The 22761-nt window shown below is 49.9% G+C and overlaps 1 protein-coding gene across 1 annotated transcript in view; it reads right to left on the reverse strand.

The window, feature by feature from the left end:
* Positions 1-22761, reverse strand: part of PHF2 (PHD finger protein 2) — a 109289-nt gene that overhangs the window by 25908 nt on the left and 60620 nt on the right. Inside the window, exons 3-5 of the mRNA XM_039475045.2 lie at positions 17500-17614; positions 6543-6703; positions 3156-3297 (exon numbers count right to left, since the gene is read on the reverse strand). Coding sequence (XP_039330979.1) covers positions 3156-3297; positions 6543-6703; positions 17500-17614 — 418 coding nt within the window. The remainder of the gene's footprint in view (positions 1-3155; positions 3298-6542; positions 6704-17499; positions 17615-22761) is intronic.

A 22761-nucleotide genomic window follows, 5' to 3' on the forward strand; every position in this document is an offset into this window, starting at 1 on the left:
GTACCACTGCATTCCAGCCTGGGCAAAGAGTGAGACTCCATCTCAAAAAAAAAAAAACAAGGCCAGGCGCGGTGGCTCAAGCCTGTAATCCCAGCACTTTGGGAGGCCGAGGCGGGCGGATCACAAGGTCGAGAGATCGAGACCAATCTGGTCAACATGGTGAAACCCCGTCTCTACTAAAAATACAAAAAAATTAGCTGGGCATGGTGGCGCCTGCCTGTAATCCCAGCTACTCAGGAGGCCGAGGCAGGAGAATTGCCTGAACCCAGGAGGCGGAGGTTGCGGTGAGCCGAGATCGCGCCATTGCACTCCAGCCTGGGTAACCAGAGCAAAACTCCGTCTCAAAAAAAAAAAAAAAAAAAACCCTCAAAGCTCAACAGCACCTGTGCAGTAACATTTCAGCTGCCACTGAGAACCACATCTGGGAGTTCTTGCTGCCTCCAGGAAGACAGGGTCTGTCATGTCTCTGCCATCCCATCTGAAACTGCTGTTATCACTACTGGAAGGCCACACCAACCCAGACAAGATTGTCACAAATCTCAAGCAGAGTCCTGCCGCCCCAATCCCACCAGCCTCAGTCACAGACCTTACCTTTAAATCTCCAGCATGTTCCAAACTGGCACCCTTCTCCACCCCCCAGGAGTCCTCATCGCCCCACCCATACCACTGCCAACCTCTGAGCCCTCAGCAATCTGGGCACATCACTGCCCACAGGAGAGGGTTCCCTGCCACAAGGACCCTCGTGACTCATTGCAGCTGAGTCCTTCAAATACCACACACCACAGGGACCAGGCTGTCCCTGCCTCCCAACACACCCTCAGATATGCTTCTTCCCCTTGCTTGCCCTGCTTAGGTGCAGGCCACACCTGTCTCTGAGTTGGCAGGGGTTGGTCCTCAAAACCCCCCTGGACACGCGAGGCCACCGTGAGCAAGAGTCCAGATGTGATATGTGTGTCTGAATGACCAGCAGTGGGCATATCACCCTATACCTGCCACACAGCAGACATCTCTTTGGTCTGGGGGTGCACTGGTCACTGTGGGCCCCCCCTGAAGCAGCAGGCCCCAAGAGCTGCCCCAGACAGCCAATGGGGTCAGGCCTGACCTCACCTGCTGGGCCACCATCCTTGGGGACAGACTTAATGATGAAGCAGAGCCCATGTGAAGGCTCTAGTAGGTAAGAAAAGCTGCAAATGACCACCTGATGGTCCATGGACTGGGCCAGTGGACACAGGAGGGAAAGGGATGGCCCTGAAAGGCCCAATGGAAAACCACAGGCCAAAACACCATCTCTCCCTAGCTCCATCACCCAGACATCTCTGTGAGAAGTCCCCTAACCCAGGCAGGGCAGTAAGTTAAGTTGATGGAGACATGACTCAGTTACATTGTTTGATACCAAAGCAACACATGCTGCTTTTTCTGATATCATAACCCACTCCATTTCCCTTTTCTACCTTTGCTGCTGGAAAGTTCAAACCAAAACTGAATACTCATTACCTTTTAAAAAATTTTTTATTTTTAAAATAAAGACAGGATCTTGCTTTGTGGCCCAGGTTGGTTGCAAACTCCTGGCCTCAAATGATCCTCCTGCCTCAGCCTCCCCAAGTGCTGGGATTATAGGCATGAGCCACCATGCAAGGCCATATACCTCTCTGTGGCTCTTGGCAGTTTTATATTCTCTTTCCTTTTGCTTTTTTTTTTTTTTCTTTTTCTTTTTTTCTGGGTCACTCTACCAGGTGAGCCACCAAGATATATTCTCTTTCTTGGTGTGGTTTTAGATGATTATTTTGTTTCTTCCTACCTGCCCCTTTGCACGTGTCATGTGCTTTCAGGAAGTAGGCATGATGAAAATGATACAGACTGAAGCCATCCTTAGCCATCTACGCCTTATGGTGAGTGAGTGTTCTGGATCTTTCCCAGGGGCGGTTGGAGGGCAGTGGAGATTTGATGGCGAGGGGGTGAGGGGTGGATCCAGGCCAGGCACCGACCACAGCCAAGCTGGCAGCCCTGGGGGAGAACAAGGTCAGAGCCACAAAGTGCAGGTCCAGCAGCTCTGCCACCAGGAAGCCAGGCTGGCACAGGTCAGCCCTGACAGGATGCCCTACCAACGTGACCACAGGGCTGATGACAACCAGCACCAGGAACTCGGTGGGACCTGGCAGCATAGGGCTCACCCTGCCTGTAAGGCAGGGAGGCGGGTCACAGCAGCCGTCCCTGTAGGAGCTTGTGTGTGTGAGGGCAGGCATCTACATGGGTGTGTGCAGGTGTTGGTAAGTGTGCCGGGGATGCGGGTGTTAGGAGTGAGTGTGCCAGTGAGTCAGTGTCTCAGTGCATCAAGGACGTATGTGTCATAAGCATGTCATGAGTCTATTCATTGTTGTGTTTGAGTGTGTCACTGCCTGGGTATCAGGAGTGTGTCCACAAGTGTGTCTGTGAATGTCCATGAGTGAGTGTATCCCGTGTCCATGTCATGTAAGCGAGTGTGTCGGTGCTGTGAACGTGCCACAAGTGTGTTGGTGTGTCCATGAGTGAGTGTACCATGTGTTGGTGAGTGCTAAGTGTGTATGAGTGTGTCCATGCGTCTGCTAGCATGTGTCATGTGTATGCCCACGAGTGAGTGTTGGTGTGTTGTGGATGTGTCAGTATGCTAGTGAGTGTGTCCATGAGTGTGAGTGCACCATGAGTTGTCTGAGGGTCAGTGTGTCATGAATGAGTCATGCATTGAAGTGTCCACGAGGGGGTGTCATGAGTGTTGGTGTATCCATAAGTGGGTGTCATAGATGTGTCTGAGTGTGTCATGAGTGTGCATTCTGGAAAAAACTGCACACCATTACCAATGGTTCTCTCTGAGGAGTGGGATGGGTGTGGCCAAGGCCAGAGCAGGCTTTGCCTTTTTGCTCCTTATTTTTGTTTGAATTGTTCACAATGTGTCACCTTCATACTTTAAAAGAGAAGGAGCTGTGGGCCAGCCTTAAAAAAACAAATGGAAGAAAAAGAAAAAAATCTAAAGGAGAGAGAAACAGGAAAAATCAGTGTGTGCCACGTGTGGTATTCCAGACTCTGAGACCTTCAACCTGTGCTTCTCAGCCGAGTGCCAAGGATGGCACAGCGCCCCCGCCCCAACCCCAGTGCCCAAACCCTGAGGCCGCAGCACTCACCGGGTGTCGGAGAACTCGAGGTTGGTGACGTTGAGGACCCGCTTGCGGTTGGTGCTGTAGTAATAATCCACAAACTCCTTCAGCTTCATCTTGCAGTCCTTCTGCTTGGTGACATCTGTCACATCCACACTCCGTTCCGGTCCTGGGAGGTGGCGGGAGGAGCCTGAGCACCCTGGAAAGGTGGCACAGCCTCCCCAAGGTTGGGATGTGTGGAGTGGACACACACCCTTGGCTGCCCTCACATTCAGCAGGAGCTGCCAGGGGCTGCGTGTTGAGGCTCTGGGTGCCAACGTCAAGCTCACCTGCTTGCTTTTCCCCTGGCTCAACAAAGTGCCAAGCCTTCTCTGACCTGGTGATGCTTCGAGGTGGCCAACTCACAGGCCTCAACGAGGGTGGCCAGATTAGCAAATAAAAACACAGGACACCTGGCCTGCTTCAGTTTCAGATGACCAACACATACATTTTAGTGTATGTTCCAAGTAATTCATGAGACGCACCTACATTTCAAAAATTAAGCTATCAAAACCCCTGCATTTCTAGGGCACCAATTCGTGACTCTGAGAACTGGCAAACTGACAGATGAAGGAAAAAGCCTTTTCTATAGTTGACAAAGAAAAGTTCAGAATAACCAGATGAGCCGAGGAGGAAAATTTCTTTATAAAAGACTCGTGACTGATAGAGGGAGAAGGAAGGACAGAATTGCCGGTCACCCTTTGCAATAGTTCTCCATGGCTGCCCTGACCACAGACGGAAAGGCCACGGGATCAGGGTGGACAGATGAGGTGGATGCCGGGCCCACTGGCCTTGCTGGCCTCACTGCAAGGGTGTGGCCAGGCATGGTAGGCCTCCCCACAGATGGAAGCACAACCACCCAGAGGGAGTCCTACCAAAAACCTGAAGGCAGATCCAGCAAGCCTCAAAGCACAAGTTTACAGGAAACACCCAGGAAGAGGGACCTGCTCTTCCTGGCAACACCGGGACGCCGGCACCCAAATCCTGGATCGGGGACATTCTGCAGGACCAACGTGGCCTTCAACCAACCAACGGGATGGAAAAAAATGGGGCTGTCAGAAGAAAAGAGACTTCAGGGACACAGAAACCAAATGCAACGTGGGGTCTCATTTAGATTCCACAGCCAAATGTAAAAAGGCATTTTTGAGGCAAACGGGAAGAATTAAACTAGGTCTTGCATGCCACCAAGGAATTACTGTTAGTATTATCAAGTGTGATGATGGAATTGTAATTATATATTTTTTAAATTGTCTGTTAGAGCTATGTACTAGAATTGTTATGGGTGAAATGATGTAGGTAAAAAGAATTTTTTTTTTTTTTGAGATGGAATCTCATTCTGTTGCCCAGGCTGGAGTGCAGTGTCTCAATCTCAGCTCACTGCAACCTCCCGCTCTCGGGTTCAAGCAATTCTCCGGCCTCAGCCTCCCAAGGAGCTGGGAGTACAGGTGCCCACCATCGCACCTGGCACATTTCCGTATTTTTAGTAGAGACAGGTTTTTGCCATGTTGGCCAGGCTGGTCTTGAACTCCTGGCCTCAAGAAATCCATCCACCTCAGCCTCCTAAGGTGCTGAGATTACAGGTATGAGCTACCGTGCCTGGCCAGAATTTCTCTGAAAATACTATAAGAGAACAAAAAAGCAGGGAGGCGGAAAACCAGCCGCAAGCTGGTGGTTTTAGTGACCAGTGCTGGGTGCATGAGGGCTTACTGTTTCTCTAACTTGGTGTGTGTTTATAAAGTTCCACCATAAAAAAATTAAGAGGGAAAAGAAAGACAGGGAAGCAGTACAAACTACGAACCATCTCCCTGCTTCTCCAGGGACAGCTGTGGACAAACCAGGTCCCACCTGCATGATCAGGTGAGCCCAGGGCCTTGGTGGCAGAGCAGGACCCACCTCTCAGAGCTGTGGGAGGGAGGAACTTAGCTCCTACACGGGAAGAGCTTAGAAAAAATGCCTGGCCCTGGGCGGGCCCTCACTAGGTATTAGCTGTTACCCGGGTGCACCCTGCCGGGGGCTGGGAAGGTGAAAAAGCACTGGCCTGGCGAGCATGAACCACAGCTGCGGCACACAAGGCTGCCTGACCAGCATTGTGCAGCAAGACAGAAACAGCCCACTGGACGGCCGCGGCCCCCTCTCTACCCAGGCAAACCTGCGGCAAAGCCGAGCACAGGCGAGATCAGGGGCTGGATCCCGGCTCAGGGAAGGGTCAGCCACAGCTCTGGCCATGCCCACCTGCCTTCCTCCTCAGTAAGCACCCCACAGAATCAGCCCCTTTGCATGGATGACACTTCTGCCCCAGGTCCCAGGATGAGCACTTCCTAGCCCCTCTTCCCAGGATGCCTAACAGCTTCCACGGCGCTCACTCCTCCTCCTCATGAGTCTGGGAGTCCAGTCTTAGTGGACCCAGGGTGGCCATGTGGCTCCGGAGAAGAGCCCTGACCCCAGCCCCCTGCTGAAATTGAACTCGATGGCCTCCTGGTGGGTGTCCCTATGTGCCCAGAGGCTTGTACAGGTGACCTCATTTCATCTCCAAATCACACCCCCTCAAGGGGTACACAGAGGAAGACAGTGAGCTCAGAGCAGTGGGGTCACTCATCTCAGGGCTGCAGCACCCAGAGGCCAGCGTGCCTGCCCACCTGCCTCCTGTCCTGGACATTTGCCCATTCAGGGTTTTTCCTCCCCGTGCCGGCCATCAGGCATGCCCCATGAGCACCTTGAGGCCCTGCAACCACGTGGGCTTCCATGCTTGGCCATGTGGCCACTGGCCTGTCAGGGTCACTGTTAGGTGTGCTGGCCTCTCCCTGCCGCTGCCTCTTGAATAGCACCCCCACAGGCGCTTCCTTCACCCACAAGTGCCCACCTGAGCCCAGCAGCTCTGGAGCTGCAAGGGGACACAACATGGACACTGCTGATGGCGATGGCACTGGCCAGAACCCAGACGGAATCCGGATGAGGAGGAAACGCTGGTGCCATGGGGGCAGGTCATGGTGCAGATAAGGAAGGCCAGGCCCCCAGCCAGGCGGTCAGGATGGGGACACCCCACACCGGACAGGACCTCCCGGGCATGGCGGTGTCATGTGGCACCCACAGTCACGCAATTCATAGCTGCCAGAATCAAAGGGCCTCCCAGACCAGCCCCCACATTGTAGCCAGAGTATCTGGGAGGACAAGGGACCTGCCAGGTCATATGTCATCTCAGTGGGACATAGGGTCTGATCTCAGAGCACTGGGAATAGAGTACAGTGAGCCTTGAGCCTCCCTGCTCACAGCACACATGGAACACGGCCAGGGTGTGGGGAAACAGCGTACACAGCGGTGGATGCCCCGGCCCTCCCAGCTCCAGCCCCAGAGCACTGCGAAGGGGGTGGCGCTTACCCACATAGTTCTCGACGTCGCTGACATAGAACGTGGGGGCCGGCACAGCCAGGCCCAGCCCATCTTTCTTAGGGACGAGGATGGGCTCGGTGAAGCCATGCTCCTCCATGTATCCCACCGTGAGCTGACTGCCCGGCACACGGGCCACCACGTCTTCAGCACTGCAGGGAAGCACAGGTCAGAGGCCATGCCGGGCCCGAGGGCCACATCACAGCCTCCTGCACCAGCACAGGTGAGGACAGGGCCTCAGCGCTGGACACTGGAGGGGTGAGCCTGGGTCTGGCCACCCACCTCCCACATATGTCATAGGAGGAGCCCTGGCAGAGGTGCCACACCTGGGACCACAGGGCAGCCAGTGCAGATGCAGTGCTGATTCTGGAACCCCACTGTTGGGGGGAGTGGGAACATGGGGTCCCACATGTGTCAGAGGTGACAAGGGCCTGTCCTTCCCAAAAAGATAGAGAGGCAGGAGGTGCCTGGGCCTGACTGAGGCTGCTCGCCCACCACCAGCACCCAGCCTGACCCACAGGTGAGGACGGAAGCAGCTCTTCTGCTGCACCTCCCACGTACCCCTTCTCAGCTTGGTGCCTCCCCTTGGTGGGGCCACGTACCCCTTCTCAGCTTGGTGCCTCCCCTTGGTGGGGCCACGTACCCCTTCTCAGCTTGGTGCCTCCCCTTGGTGGGGCCACGTACCCCTTCTCAGCTTGGTGCCTCCCCTTGGTGGGGCCACGTACCCCTTCTCAGCTTGGTGCCCCCCCTTGGTGGGGCCACGTACCCCTTCTCAGCTTGGTGCCTCCCCTTGGTGGGGCCACGTACCCCTTCTCAGCTTGGTGCCCCCCCCACCTTTGCAGGGCCACTGAGTCACAGCTCAGGAACTACAGCCACTAAGATGGCTCTGATATTGGGAAGGCCTTAGACAAAGCCACATAGAGAGGGCAGGGGTAAAAACCAGGTCTCCTTCTGTCTCTCACCCCATATTCCTGCCCCTGAGGAAGCAGCAGAGGGGCAGGGCCAGGAGGAGGCCTCTGGCTGGCAAGGATGACCAGCAAGTGCAGTGCCAGCTCTAAGGACCCAGACAAGAGCATCCGGTCCTGACCTGCTCCGTACTGGACACAGCTACCATCACAGGGCCAGAGGCAGACGAGAAGGGCCCACAGGCAAAGGGGACGATGACCTTGGCAGAGCATTGACACACCCTAGCAATCTTCCCAGGGACATGGGGTCCAGGGGGAGTGTGGTCTGCCCGGGGCCACACAGCTGGACTCAGAGCTCTCAGCCCCAGCCCACGCCCCAGGCTTCCTTCTGCTCCTTGAGAGGCCACTGGGCAGCTGTGGTCCACGGGACCCACTAGAACAGCCCGTTTGGTGACCCTGGGGACAGGCTTCCATGGGATGGGCATAGCTGTGAGCAGTGCCAGGGAGGAGGAGAGCAGGGAACAGGGGCAAGAGCACCCAGCACGGCAGGGCCGAGGTTGGGAGGAGAAGAGTACACCAGCCAAGGCCTCTGACACAGAGAGAGGGCTGGGGGTGTGGGAATGACAGCAGCCACAGCTGGAGGGCTCCTGCTACATCCCAGGAGCACTGGGAGCCACCAGAAGTCCTTTTTTATTTTTTGAGATGGAGTTTCGCTCTTGTTGCCCAAACTGGAGTGCAATGGCGCGATCTTGGCTCACTGCAACCTCCACCTCCTGGGTTTTAAGCAATTCTCCTGCCTCAGCCTCACGAGTAGCTGGGACTACAGGCATGCACCACCATGCCTGGCTAATTTTGCATGTTCAGTAGAGATGGGGTTTCACTGTGTTGGTCAGGCTGGTCTCTAACTCCTGACCTCAGGTGATCTGCCCACCTTGGCCTCCCAAAGTGCTGGGATTACAGGCATGAGCCACTGCACCTGGCCAGCCGCTGGAATCCTAGTCAGGGCTGCAGTGTAGTCTGCGGTTCTCCACTGCTGTGGATAGTGGCCTGCAGCAGGGCAGGGTGCACAGAGAGCATCGGTAGGCTCAGGGTACCATGTCTGGACTAGGGGGCAGGGAAAAGGCCAAGGGGGTTCAGGAGATCAATAAGTCTGATCAGTAAGCTCAGAAAGTGGGAGGGAACAGGAGGAGGCAAATACATACGGCTGGGAAACTGCTGTGAGTGACGGGGGTGGGGGGCGGGAGACAGGGCCATTTACAGAGGGCATGGTAGAGGGGCAGGAGCAGGGGAAAGAAACAGATCAAGAGTTGATCTGGGGACACATGTGGTCTGAGATGCATGTCAGATTCTCCTGGGACATGCCAGTTGGACAGACAGGCCACGAGCTTAGAAGAGCTGAAGAGGCTGGGGAGCCAAGTCCTCAGCAATGCCTCCAGGAGAGGGGTCAGCAGGAGAGGAAGCAGGCAGGTGAGTGGAAACCCATCCCCAACAAAGGACAGGACTGCAAGAATTGGGAGGGCTGAAGTGCCTAATTTTGCCAAGAGGGCAGTTAAGATCAGAACTGAAGAGTGTCCACTGGCTTTGACCACATGGGAATAGTGCTAAGGATAAACCCAGGGGAACTGGAAGGTGAGGAAGAAGAAAGAACACGTACAAGCAGCTGTGTGAGAAGCTCGAGGCAGAGAGACCATGCAAAGGAAGTTCTGAAAGCAACGGGAAAAGCCTCCCACCCACCTTGGCCACAGGCAGAAAGTTGCCCTTGAAGAATCCCAATGCCAAGGTCCTATGTAAGAGTGAGCGTTCCAATCTCACACTAAACCCATGGGTTGGGAACCCCGAACTGGATCTGGAACTAATCTTGTGAAAACCCTAAGACCTTAGCAAAAGGCAAACCCAAACCATCTTGTAGGTGGAGAGCAGCCAAGCACATACCAGTCCCGATGGAATGTAACCCCTCTGAAGCACCATGCCCCACAAAAGGAAGTGAACCAAGAGGGTCGGCCAACAGATACTCCAAAGAGGTCACAAGAACTGAGGAAAACAGAACAACTGAAAAGACATTTCAAGATAAATATACAGAGCACATTCAGGGGAAACAAGAGGAGGAGGCGAAGCACAGGGATGCATTAAAAAAGAAAACAGACCAGGTAACACTGAAAAGAAAATTTATAGAAATTTTAGAAATAAAAAATATGATGATCAGGTTAAGAGATCGAGACCACCCTGACCAACATGGTGAAACCCTGTCTCTACTTAAAAAAAAAAAAAAAAATTAGCCAGGCATGGCGGTGCATGCCTGTGGTCCCAGTTACTTGGGAGGCTGAGGCAGGAGAATTGCTTGAAACTGGAAAATGAAAGTTGCAGTGAGCCAGAATCACGCCATCGTGCTCCAGCTTGGTGATAGAGTGAGACTCTGTCTCAAAAAGAAAAAAATGACGATCGAAATTTTTAAACTCAATGGCTGCAATAAACAGTAGTTGGCTAAAAAAATAGTAAATTTGAAGAAAAAATTTTAAATGATACAGAGAATACAGAAGAAATGCTACTAAAAGAGAAAACAGAGTATTTTTCAGAATTGGTGTGTGACTCTCCAAATTAAAGAGGCTTACTGAGTTCTAAGCAAAATAAACAAAAACAAATACACAACCAGAGGCAACATTGTACACTCATGTACTGAGGACATCAAAGACAAGGCATATCAAAGACAGAGACCATCTTAAATGTTTTCACAGGAAAAAAAAAAAAGATTATTTACCAGAAACAATATTAAAAAAACAGCAACCAGACTAACAACAGACATCGCGTTAGCAAGAGATGTCAAAAGACAATAAAATACCTTTCAAAGAATTAAAGAAAAACAGCTTTCACTCTAGAACTTTAGATCAATTTTAGAATATTAGAATCATGTAAGAATAAAGACAGTCATTGTCAGATAAGAGAGTATGTTTTTCGTAAGCCTTTGCTGAAAGAACTAAAAGACATAATTCTATGAGAAGGAAATCAAATCTAGAAGAAAGGCATGGGATTCAAGAAATAATGGAAAACTAATCTACAGATTCCACACAATCCCTATCACAATCTAAGCTGACTTCTTTGCAGATACTGACAAACTAAACTTGGAATGCTGAATAAAAATGCAAAGCACAGCCGGGCACGGTGGCTCACGCTGGTAATGCCAGCACTTTGGGAGGCCACAGCAGGCGGATCATGAGGTCAAGAGATTGAGACCATCCTGGCCAATATGGTGAAACCCCATCTCTACTGAAAATACAAAAATCAGCTGGGTGTGGTGGCGTGAGCCTGTACTCCCAGCTACTCGGGAGGCTGAGGCAGGAGAATTGCTTGTACCCGGGAGGCAGAGGTTGCGATGAGCCGAGATTGCGCCACTGCACTCCAGCCTGGCGCCTGGCAACTGAGCAAGACTCTGTCTCCAAAAAAAAAAAAAAAATGCAAAGCACTCAGATGACCAAAACAGTCTTTTCAAAGAACAACAATGTTGGAAGACCCTTTCCAACCTCAAAATTCAATACCAAGCTCCTACAGTCAAGACTGTGGTTGGTACTGTCATAAGAAAAGACATACAGAGCAATGAACTATACTTGAGTACCCAGAAATAAATCATTACACCCACAGTCAACTGCTTTTCAGTGAGAGTGCCAGGATAGTTCAATAGGGAGAGGCAAGTCTTTTCAACAAATGTTGCTAGGAAAAGGGGATATCCACTCGTAAAAGAATAAAGTTCTTTCTACCTCAAACAGTATACAAAAATTAAATCAAAATGAGTCAAAGATCTAACTATAAAAGCTTAAACTATAAAGAAGAAAACAAAGGCATAAATCTTCAAGATCTTAGATTAGGCAATGATTTCTCAGCAGTGACACCAAAAGCACAAGTAATAAAAGGAAAAAATAGATGTTAGACTTCATTAAAATTAAAACTTCTCAAAAATGGGCGAAGGATATGAACAGATACTTTACAAAAGAAGACATACAGGAGGCCAACAAACATATGAAAAAATGCTCATCATCACTGGTCATCAGAGAAATGTAAATCAAAACCACATTGAGATACCATCTCACACCAGTTAGAATGGCGATCATTAAAAAATCGGGAAACAACAGATGCTGGAGAGGATGTGGAGAAATAGGAACACTTTTACACTGTTGGTGGGAATGTAAATTAATTCAACCATTGTGGAAGACAGTGTGGCGGATTCCTCAAGGACCTAAAAATAGAAATCCCATTTGACCCAGCAGTCCCATTACTGGGTATATATCCAAAGGATTACAAATCATTCTACTACAAGGACACGTGCACACGAATGCTCATTGCAGCACTGTTTACAATAGCAAAGACCTGGAACCAACCCAAATGCCCAACGATGATAGACTGGATAGGGAAAATGTGGTACATATACACCATGGAATATTACGCAGCCATCAAAAACGATGAGTTCACGTCCTTTGTAGGGACATGGATGAACCTGGAAACCATCATTCTCAGCAAACTGACACAAGAGCAGAAAATCAAACACCGTATATTCTCACTCATAGGCGGGTGTTGAACAATGAGAACACATGGACACAGGGAGGGGAGCACTACACACTGGGGTCCGTTGGGGGGAAATGGGGGAGGGGCGGGGGTGGGGAGGTGGGAAGAGATAGCATGGGGAGAAATGACAGATACAGGTGAGGGGACGGAAGGCAGCAAACCACACTGCCATGTGTGTACCTATGCAACAATCTTGCATGTTCACCACATGTACCCCAAAACCTAAAATGCAATAAAAAAAGAAAGAAAAATGTAAAAAAAAATAAAAAATAAAAAATAAAATTAAAACTTCTGTGTTTCAAATGACACTGTCAAGAAAGTACAAAGACAATACAGAATGGCAGACAGTATCTAAGTGACAAGTATCTAGAATATGTAAAGAATTCTTACAATTCGACAATAAAATGAAAGATAACCCAATGAATACAAAGTGGCTAAAATAACGTGGAACTGGACTTCCGGTTTCAACTCCAACGTGTGAAAAGCATAGATGTCTTCACTCCCATCCTCCCCACAAGAAAAAGGCTGAACAAACAGAAAATCAACAACTTTTCTTATATTCACCAGAGAATCGAGGTCACAGGGCAAACAACCAACCACCCAAAATCTGAGGAGACAGAAAATCACAGCTAAGATCATCTTACCTGAAGCAGAAGCTGCTGGAGGCAGTGACTTATATGAACACTTAAGTTGTACCTTTTGACAAACTGCCAGAAGTTAAGTGTAGATCAGTTTAAGAGTTAAAACTCCTCAATCTGGCAGGGGGATGGAAATACGAACTATTTTTAAATACACCCAGAGTGTTGTCCTGCATAACAGAAGTCTGCCCCCTTATATCAGACTCTACTGGAAATGGGGAAGACAACTGGCCAACTTTAGTCCCCACTAGCCTTCCTGTCTTGGATAAGAAGAGAAAAATAAAAAGGCTGGGAAATGCTCCTGAGGATCACAGCCCAGAGACTCTATAAAACTGAGATTTAATCCTGAAATTATAGAGCACTTTTCCTCCCCAAACCTTACCACCAAACATCACCATAAAAATAGCTGCAAGACACAGACTCTGTTTAATATGAAATTCTTAGGAAAACTCAAAGAAACCAGGAGAAAAACAAAGAAACTAGAAGCTGACATCTCTGGCACCTAGAGCTACAGTAAATTTAACACAGCCCAGCTCCTATGCAGATTAACATAAAACCTCACACTAAAGCCTAATTACCTCAATTCCTATTACACAATAAATACATCATATCCAGCTTTCACAAGAAAGTACAAGGCCTGCTACAAGGTAAGAAAAACCATAGTCTGAAGAGACAAAGCAAGCATCAGAACAAGACTCATAACTCATTTCTGAATTAACAGACAGGAAATTTAAAATCACTAGGATTAATATGTTAGCTATACTAATGGGAAAAGCTGACAACATGTAAGAACAGATGGGCAATGTAAACAGAGAAACTGAAACTAAAAAATAGCCAAAAGGAAAGGCTACAAATTATTAAAAAAAAAAAAGTAGCAAAAATGAAAGATGCCTTTGATGGGTTCATCAGTAGACTATACATGGCCAAGAAAAGAACCAGTAAGCTTGAAGTTAAGTCAGTAAAAACTTACAGACTGAAATGCAAACAGAACAAAGAAGCAGTGGGTGGGGGCGAGGGGAGGTGCAAAATATCCAAAAAATGTAGAAGAATTACAAACGGTGTAACATGTGTATTAAGAATATAAAAAGGGCCGGGCGCGGTGGCTCAAGCCTGTAATCCCAGCACTTTGGGAGGCTGAGGCGGGTGGATCACGAGGTCGAGAATTCGAGATCATCCTGGTCGACATGGTGAAACCCCGACTCTACTAAAAATACAAAAAATCAGCTGGGCATGGTGGCGTGTGTCTGTAATCCCAGCTACTCAGGAGGCTGAGGCAGGAGAATTGCCTGAACCCAGGAGGCGGAGGCTGCGGTGAGCCGAGATCGCGCCATTGCACTCCACCCTGGGTAACAAGAGCGAAACTCCGTCTCAAAAAAAAAAAAAAAGAATATAAAAAGGAAAGAGAAAATGCAGTAGAGTTAATATTTACTTGAAGCAATAATGGCTGAGAATTTTCCAAAATTAATGGCAGACATGAAACCAAAGATCCCAAAAGCTGAGACCACACAAAGCAGGATAAATGCCAAAAATTCTACACCTAGGCATATAATATTCCAACTGCAAAAACAAACAAACAAACAAACAAAAGCAAATATATTCAAAGAAGTCAAATGAGAGAGATCAACTTCCAGCATGACAATGAAAATGGCAAAAATTATTTACAAAACAATTATTCAGAACCTCTGAAAATGGTCCTAAGACCAAACAGCAAATGAAGAAAAATCCATTTAAGAAAATCTTCAAAAACTCAGTAAGAAGAGCCAGGGATATTTGGATCAAGACTGCTCCCTCCATCCACATTCAGAGTTCAGAGCTGGAGGCTCCACTCCCAAGTGCTGGAGCCAAGAACACAGGCTTCATCCCCACCAGCTCCCAGCTGGAGCACTTTCTTCTTGGGAGAGCAGGACTTCCACTTCTCACTCTGCTCCAGCTGCCTCTTACTGAGGCCAAGTCTGGGGCAAGTAGTGCGAAGAGGTGGGGGCTGCCTTCTTGCATCCAGCCCTGACTAGTGAAACTGAGGCTCTCCCTTGAATGTGGTATGTTGATAGTACTGAGTGGGGCCCTGACCACCCTCACCTTGCCACGTCTATTCAAGCTGATACTGGAGGTTCTTGAAACAGCAATTAGGCAAGAAAAAGAAATACCAGTCACCTAGACTGGAAAGGAAGAAGTCATACTATCTCAATTTGCAAATAACATGATCATATGTATATAGAAAATCCCAAGGAACCCTCTAAAAAAACCAATTAGAGCTAATAAACTAGCTCAGCAAGGTTGCAAGATACAAGATCAACATATCAAAATCAATTGTATTTCTATACACTAGCAATGAACAATCTTAAAATTAAGAAAACTATTCTATTTACAAGAGCACCAAAAAGAATAAAATAATTCAGAATATGTTTAACAGAGGAAAAGCAAAACTTATACTCTGAAAACTATAAATCATTCTTAAAAGAAACTTAAAAGAGCTAAATAAATGGAAAAGTATCCATGTTCACAGGTTAGAAGTTTTAACATTGTTAAAATGGCAATACACACCTGCAAAGTGATCTACAGATCAAACGTAATTACTTTCAGAATCACAGCTGACTTCTTTGTAGACATTGACAAGCTGATCTTAAAATTCATATGACATGCAAGGGACCTAGAATGATCTAAACAAACTTGAAAAAGAAAAACAAATTTGGAAGACTCGTACTTCCTGATTCCAAAACTTACTATAAATTACTATAGTAACTAAGACTGTGTGGTACTGGCATAAGCACAGGTATAGATCAGTGGAACAGAACTGAGTATCAGAAACAAACACATCTATGGCCAATTGAGTTCAATAAGGGTGCCAAGACCATTTACAAGCAAAATGATAGTTTTTTTAACCAATGGTATTGGGACAAATGAAAAGCCACATGTAAATATAATGAAGTTCAATCTTTACCTCACACAACATATAAACTCAAACTGTATCAAAGAACAAACTGGATGTGCTGAAACAACAAAACTCTTAGAAGAAAATATATTAATAAATCTTCACAACTTTGTATTTGGCAATGGATTCTCAGATATGACAACAAAACACCACCACAACAAATAGATTAATTGGACTTTATCAAAATTAAACTTTTCTACTTCAAATGACACTGTCAAGAAAGTAAAAAGACAACCCACAGAACAGAAGAGAGTCAGATAATGGACTTGTATCTAGAATGTACTATATATGGAGCTTTTACACTCAATAATAAAAAGAGCAAAAAAATTTAAAATGGGCAAAGGACCTGAATAGTCATTTCTCTAAGTTAGACATACAAGGATCAACAAGCATATGAAAAGATGCTCAACATCACTAACTACCAGATAAATGAAAATCAAAAAATGAGATACCAGTTCACACCCAATTGCATGGCTAGAATCCAGTTAAGTCAGGCGATAACAAGTGCTAGTGAGGATGTGAAGAAATGAAGACCCTCACACCCTGCTGGTGGAAAGGTAAAACAAGGAAGCTGCTTTGGAAAACAGTCTGACAGTTCTTCAAACACTTAAACAAAGAATTACAATACGACCCAGCAATTCCACTCCTAAAACAATAAAAGCATATGTCCACATAAAAACTTGCACAAAAATGTTTATGGCACAATTATTCATAGTAGTCAAAAAATGGAAACAACCCAAATGCCCATCACCTGATGAATGGATAGACAGAGTACCTATGCGGAATATCTATTTGATAAAATATCACTCAGCCTCAAAAAAAAAAAAAAATGATGTGCTAATACATGCCACAGCATGGATGACCCTTGAACACACTCTGTTAAACAAAAGAGGCCAGTCTTCTTGTATAGCTCCATTTATATGAAGCAAATCTACAGAGACAAGAAAGTAGATTAGTAGTTGCTAAGGACAACTTCGAGGGGGAATGAAAAGACAGGGATGATGTATAAAGGTTACGGGATTTATTTGGGGGATGATAAAAATGTTCCAAAATCAGTGATGTGCACGTATCTGTGAATACAGTAAAATCCACTGAACTGCACATTTTAAATGAGTGAACTGTATTCTATGTATTTTACGTCAATAAAGGTCAGAAAAGAAGTAATAAAGAAGCCAGGGGAAAAACACCTTACCCAGAGAGGGGTCAGGACAAGAGTTCCATTGGATTTTGCATCAGAAATCACTCAAGGAAGAAGGGAGTTGGAATTTAAAACATCAAAAGAAAAACCCTACCAACTTAGGATTCTGTGTCCAGTGGAATGATCCTTCAAAAGTAAGGGAAAAATAAAAGCTGTGTGACAAACAGAAACTCTCTCCAGCTCATGAATGGCCGCCGGGCAGCTCAGAGGTGCCTCCCTCTAGCTGAGCAGCTTCTCAGCAGGAGCTGCTCCCAGCTGCGTCCTCCCTGCAGCTAGAATTCTGTCCTCTGCCGTCACGCAGAACAAGAGTGTGGGCACTGGGGGTCTCTAAGGAGGAGACATAGGAGGAGGACTGCCTGGGCCATGGGAGCATACTTGTAGGCAGAGGAAGAACTGGGAGCCAGGGGTTCAGGAGAGTACCTGGCAGGTGCTGGGTACACTCAGGTGGGGAGAGAGGTCCCTTCCGCCCAGCAAAAAAAGGGTCTCCAATGCTTGTCCCCCACCCGCAGGGAAGTGCTGACCAAGGGGAGGAGAGGTCGCTCATTTGCAGGGAGAACTGGGGTTGCTGGTGGGGTCTATGCTGCCTCCAAGAGACAGCCTCCCTGCTTCCTGCTCTCCAGCGAAGATAGCAGAGGGAGCCCCCAGCGACGGTCAGCGGGACGAGGGACGGAGAGAGTACGAATCCCCTGGCTGCAGGTGGTGGAGCCTGGAGGGAGGGCCAGCCCACCTGGGAAAGGTCCGGCTCCGCAGCTCCTTGATGAAGAGCTGGCTGCCATTCTGCACGGGCTTGACATCAGGCGCTTGCCCCGGGCCATGTTTGTGCCAGGTCCGCTTCTTCTTTACTGTGGAGGAGACCAGAAGCCAGGTCCGTCACAGAGCGCAACCCCAGCAGCGCCCCACAACCTCCCCTGAGAACCTTGGCCCACACAGCCTACTAACACCTCCCAGCACAGCTGGGCTCACCCTCACCCCCCAAAGCCAATGACATCCCCACCCTGCCACACACAGAGGGAGGACCCCACCTCAGCCTTGGGTCCTCTCCCATCCCACACCTCACCATGGATGGCACCACTGTCCTCCATGCCCTAACCTAGAAGCTGGGGACTCCCAGGACCCCTCCTGAGTCTACAGAGACCACCAGAGAGGCACCTCCCGAAAAGGTCCCCAGCCGTCCAAGCCACAATTCGGTTGGGCCTCACCATCTCATGGCCTCCATAGCTGGACCCTGTCACCTCCCTACTGGGACCTCCAATGCCCCAATAGCCACAGCCATGGACAGGGGCAGGTCAGGTCCCACCATCTTGTTGCCTCTCCTCCCCTCTTCCCCAGGGAGTGTACGTCACTGCCCCTCTGTGCTGGCCACAGTCCACCCTCTCCTACCCACCACCAGCCCTGGGCCTGTCCACCTCACCTACTTCCTCACCCTGCCCAGGTCAAACCTCCTACCAGGGCACCAGGTACACACACCTTGGACTTTTTACATGTGCATGTGAGCACATGTGCACACATCCCTAATGGACTCTGCGCCCATGCAACAATGCATGCACACATACGCACGCACACATACACATGCACACATACACACGCACACACCCATACTGGACTGCCAGCCCTATGCATGTACACACACCCCTACCAGACTTCAAGTCCCTGAGGGGAGGGAAGAAATTTCCTCTCCACCCCACTATTCCCTAACTCCCAGCCTCGTACTCAACCAGGCAGAGAAGAGCAGCTGGGGTAAGGGAGGCGGCCGACGCACTCAGATGCCCTCCTTGGGGGCTGCCTCGGCTGAGTCAGACATAGGCTGATCCTTGAGCAGTAAAGGGACTGAATTCAAGAGCAGAGCCAGGCAAGGCCCATATGGTGCCCATCCTTCACAGACGAAGGCAGGGAGGCGGGCACAGGGATGGGGGCCTCAGAAGGCCATGTGTCCTCATCCTCCTGAGTCTCAGTGGTTGTGGGGACAACGGAAGCTGACAGCCACCCAGTGACAATGCTGCCTGTCTGAGCAGGATCTGCCAACAACGCAGAGTCAGGGCTGGGTGGGGCTGGGACCTTTTATTTGCAAAGAATCTTCACATTGTGTTTTATCTCCCTGTCCACGATTCAAGTGGACATTATGGAAACTTGGCAAAATCCTAGAGTCAAGGCCAGAAGCCAGCACCTCTGAGGGAAGCACGGGCACAGATGACCCACAGAAGGGTTCAAATCTGTCTTGCCCAATCCTCTTCTAGCTGTGTGACCTTGGGCAAGTTACTGGACACCTCTAGGCCTCATCTTTACTAGAGAAAAGCTTGTACGGGCCTTGCGGAGTGGCTGTGGGATGTAAGTTGGCACATGCCATGTCTGTTCCAGACTCCGCTGGGCCTTTTCTCGGGGCAAAGCCACCTGGTGCGGCAGGTGCTTGTTCACGGGCAAAACACGCTCATAGGCTGCCCATGAAAGAGCTTGGTGCTCCTAACAGACCCGAGCGAGGCTCATCCCTGTGTGCCCCCTGTACCCAGTACTGCACATAGTGGGCACAGGGGAGTGTCTGTGAGCAGATGAAGTCTCCTATCCTTGTCACACTGGCTGCTCAGCTTCAGAGCATCTTGGAAGGAGAGGCGGATGCATCTGCCTTTATAACTATCAACAGGGAAGGCTGAGTTCATCCCATGCTCCTGCCCTCTTGGTGCCAGCCTGAGCCAGGCAATACTAGGGCCACAGATAACTCCAACCTGCCCTCCTGTTACAGTTTGCAAGCAGTCACTGAGTAACTTGGCTCCCGTGCAAGGCTGGGGACGCTGGAGCCGGTGTCACCCAAGCAACAGATGCCTGGGAATCCCTGCTTCTTAAGAGCTGAGAGGGACAGAGGGCCAAGGCAGGTCCCAGACGTATGTGTACTGACATGTTCAGCCAGAGGGTAAAGGAGTTGGAAAACAGACACCCCCCATGACAGCCCAGACTCTCCTGACCCCTCAACAATCCTAAGCCTCAGTGACTGTGAATACCATCACCCCACTGCTGGGCCTGTTGCTACGTGGGGAGCTGTGGACAATCAAGGGAGCAGTGGGCTTCCGAGTTCACAAAGGGCCTGCCTTGGAAGGCTTCGTGGAAGCGGAGGCAGTTACATGCACTCCACGGGGAGCCAAATGGAACCCAGAGAGGAAACTTCCAGAGCTGAGCTTTCTGCATCAAGCAGAGCTCCCTGCCTGCTGTTAGGTCACCACCTCCAAGGAACACTGCGTGTGGGCAGGGTCCAATGAAGGCCCAGGATGGCGGTGGCTCAGGCAGGAGCCCGAGGCAGCCCTGTGATCACACGGCAGCAGTGACACTGCCACTGGGAGAGGCCTCAGAGCTGGCTGAGGAGACCCAGGAAAGGAAGCAGTCCACAAAGACAGTGGGTGCCACAGACGGGAGCCCGCAGGGTCCCAGCACAGCCGGCAGGGTGGGGGTGTCCTCCTCGTCACCTGTCTGCATGGTCATTATCTCATCAATGACACTCCTGTCCGAGGACGCCCACTGAGGCCAGGGGCCCCCGGCTACACCTGCAAACCTCCTCTCTCATGGGGCAGGGTCCTCACTTCACAGATAAAGCAACTGAGGCCAGAGACATGGGGCCGTGCCAAGGTCACCAGCGAAGGTACACAGAGGGATAAGGAAGCCAACTGCCCCTCCTGCTGCACCAGCAGGGGGCACCCTGTCCCAGAGCCACATGGAGAGCATGATGACAGTGCCCCTGTGACCACACACCCACAGAGACGTCCACCGAGCAGAGTCACCCCAACCCCACAGGGCAGGACGGGATGAGGAACATCAGTTCAGTAAAAAGTGACCGTATAATTCAGGAGCTGCAATTCAGGGCCACTTCTAACCACTATGTGGCTTCCTCATCAGATGGGGATGCCTTCCTGAGTTCCTGGCCAGGAACACTGAGCCAGCCTTTACCAAATCTGTGTGTCAGGTAAATCACAGGCCATAGCCAAAATCAACTGAAGGGACATGTTGGAACAGTACAGAGAGGGAGGGACCCTGCGGTCCCCACCACTGTGGCTTTAAAAAAGAGGGTGTGAACTATGAGGACCGGGCCTCAGACACAGCTCACTCTGGGAAATCTGAGCAGCCCCTATCCCTACCCACAGGCCAGGGTGGCAGAGGCAGGACAGGTGGAGGCAGGCTCAAGACCCCCAGAGGTTCCTAGCATTGACTTAGAGCTTCTCCAGGGACACAGAGGGGCCCTCTTGTCCCCAAGATTCCTTGGTGTGCAAGGTGTGGCAGGAGTCAATGTGAAGACCAACTGAGGCATCACAGACAGGCTCTGGGCACAATGCACACTCACTTCAACTCTGAGCATGTGCACTGCTGGAAGGTGCTAGAACCATGTACCTGTGTCCCTGATGGAGCACATGTCCCTCAATGGCAACTGAAAATCTGCCTCACAGAATTTATATAGCACATTCAGCACACAGACACTGCGCACACACACACACATGCACACAGCTGTGGACTGAATATCAGTCCTATCAAAATTTATCTGTTGAAATCCTGACCCTAAGGTGACGATTTTAGGAGGTGGGGCCTTTGTGAGATGAGGTCATGAGGGTGAAGTCCTCATGAATGGGATAATGTCCTTATAAAAGAGACCCCAGAGAGCTGCCTCTTTCCTTCTACCATGTGAGGACACGGCAAGAGGGCACTGTCTATGAACCAGAAGCAGGCCCTCACCACACACTGAATCGGCCAGCACCTTGATCTTGGACTTACAGCCCCCAAAAGTATGAGAAATAAATTTTCTATTACTTAAGCCCTCCAGTCTGTGGTATTTTGTTATGGCATCCTGAACAGAGTATGACATACACACAAGCACATGCACACACACATACAAACGCACAAATATGTAAACACACACATACATGCACATGCATATGTATACAGCCAGGCAGGGGTTGGGGGTCCCACTGCCTGCAACCTCAGTACTGTCTGCTCGTCTACAACGTCTCTCCCTGGGCAGCTGGCCACAGGTGCGGGAAGGGGAGCCTGCACCGGGGTTTCAGCTGCAATCGAGGGCAGGTTCGGACACCAGGCCTCTGCCCAAACTCCCCAGGCACAGGGGCAGGGTCTGGGTGAGGCAGGCATACACGATTCCCGTGGCAGGTTGACTGTTTCTGGGGATGGCTGGTGACATTAGAGAAATCGAAACTGTGCTCACCAATGTGCAAAACCTGCTGAGCCACAGCACCACACCATTGCTCTACCCCAGCCCCAGCTCATGCAAGAGCCCCCAAGCAAGGACCCCTTGAGATGTACGCTGACTACCAGGAGAAGAGGCCCCTGGCCTGGAGGCTTCCGACACTTTCTTCCCTCCTAGTCTGAAGGCCTCTTCTCAAGTGCTGCATGAACCACACAAGAGCAGCACCACCCCAGCACCCTCCCAAGCCCCTCACTCAGGGGCCCTGAGCAGGTCCTGCCCCCCAGAAAAGCACCTCCTGGGGTGTCCTGGCTCCAGCCCTGCTCTGCCCTGACACGCACTCCACAGGCCCCACAGGGCAGCCCCAGATCCCCACTAAAAGCTCAGCCCTGTTTGTGTCCTTCGAAAAGACAGCTCGGCCCTGAGCTTTCCGAGGGGCTCAGTGAGGTGTCAGAAGCACAGAGATGCCCCGTCAGGCTGATCCTTCCTAGCCTTCATCTGTTTTCAAGCAGTAACCAGATGATGGGTTAATAAGCCACAGGCAGATGCATCCTGAGCTTTAATACAGGCAACTACTGGGGACCAGGGGTAAGAAGGCAGTTTAGGAATCCTGGAACGTCTTCCCAGGCAAACCATCAGCCTGAATGCTCAGGAAGAGCTACTAGCATCCTCTCATCACCCTCTTGCATATTTGGTGGTGTTTGCTACATTTTGAGGCTGTGCTGGCGATCGGTTGAGATCTGAAACACACGCAGCCTCCACTGTTGTCCAGCAACGAACAGGCACAAAGCATTCAGGCCTTGCAGGAGGCCAAGAAGGAGC

This window comes from Saimiri boliviensis, chromosome 2, assembly GCF_048565385.1.
Source record: "Saimiri boliviensis isolate mSaiBol1 chromosome 2, mSaiBol1.pri, whole genome shotgun sequence".
NCBI classification, from domain to species: domain Eukaryota; kingdom Metazoa; phylum Chordata; class Mammalia; order Primates; family Cebidae; genus Saimiri; species Saimiri boliviensis.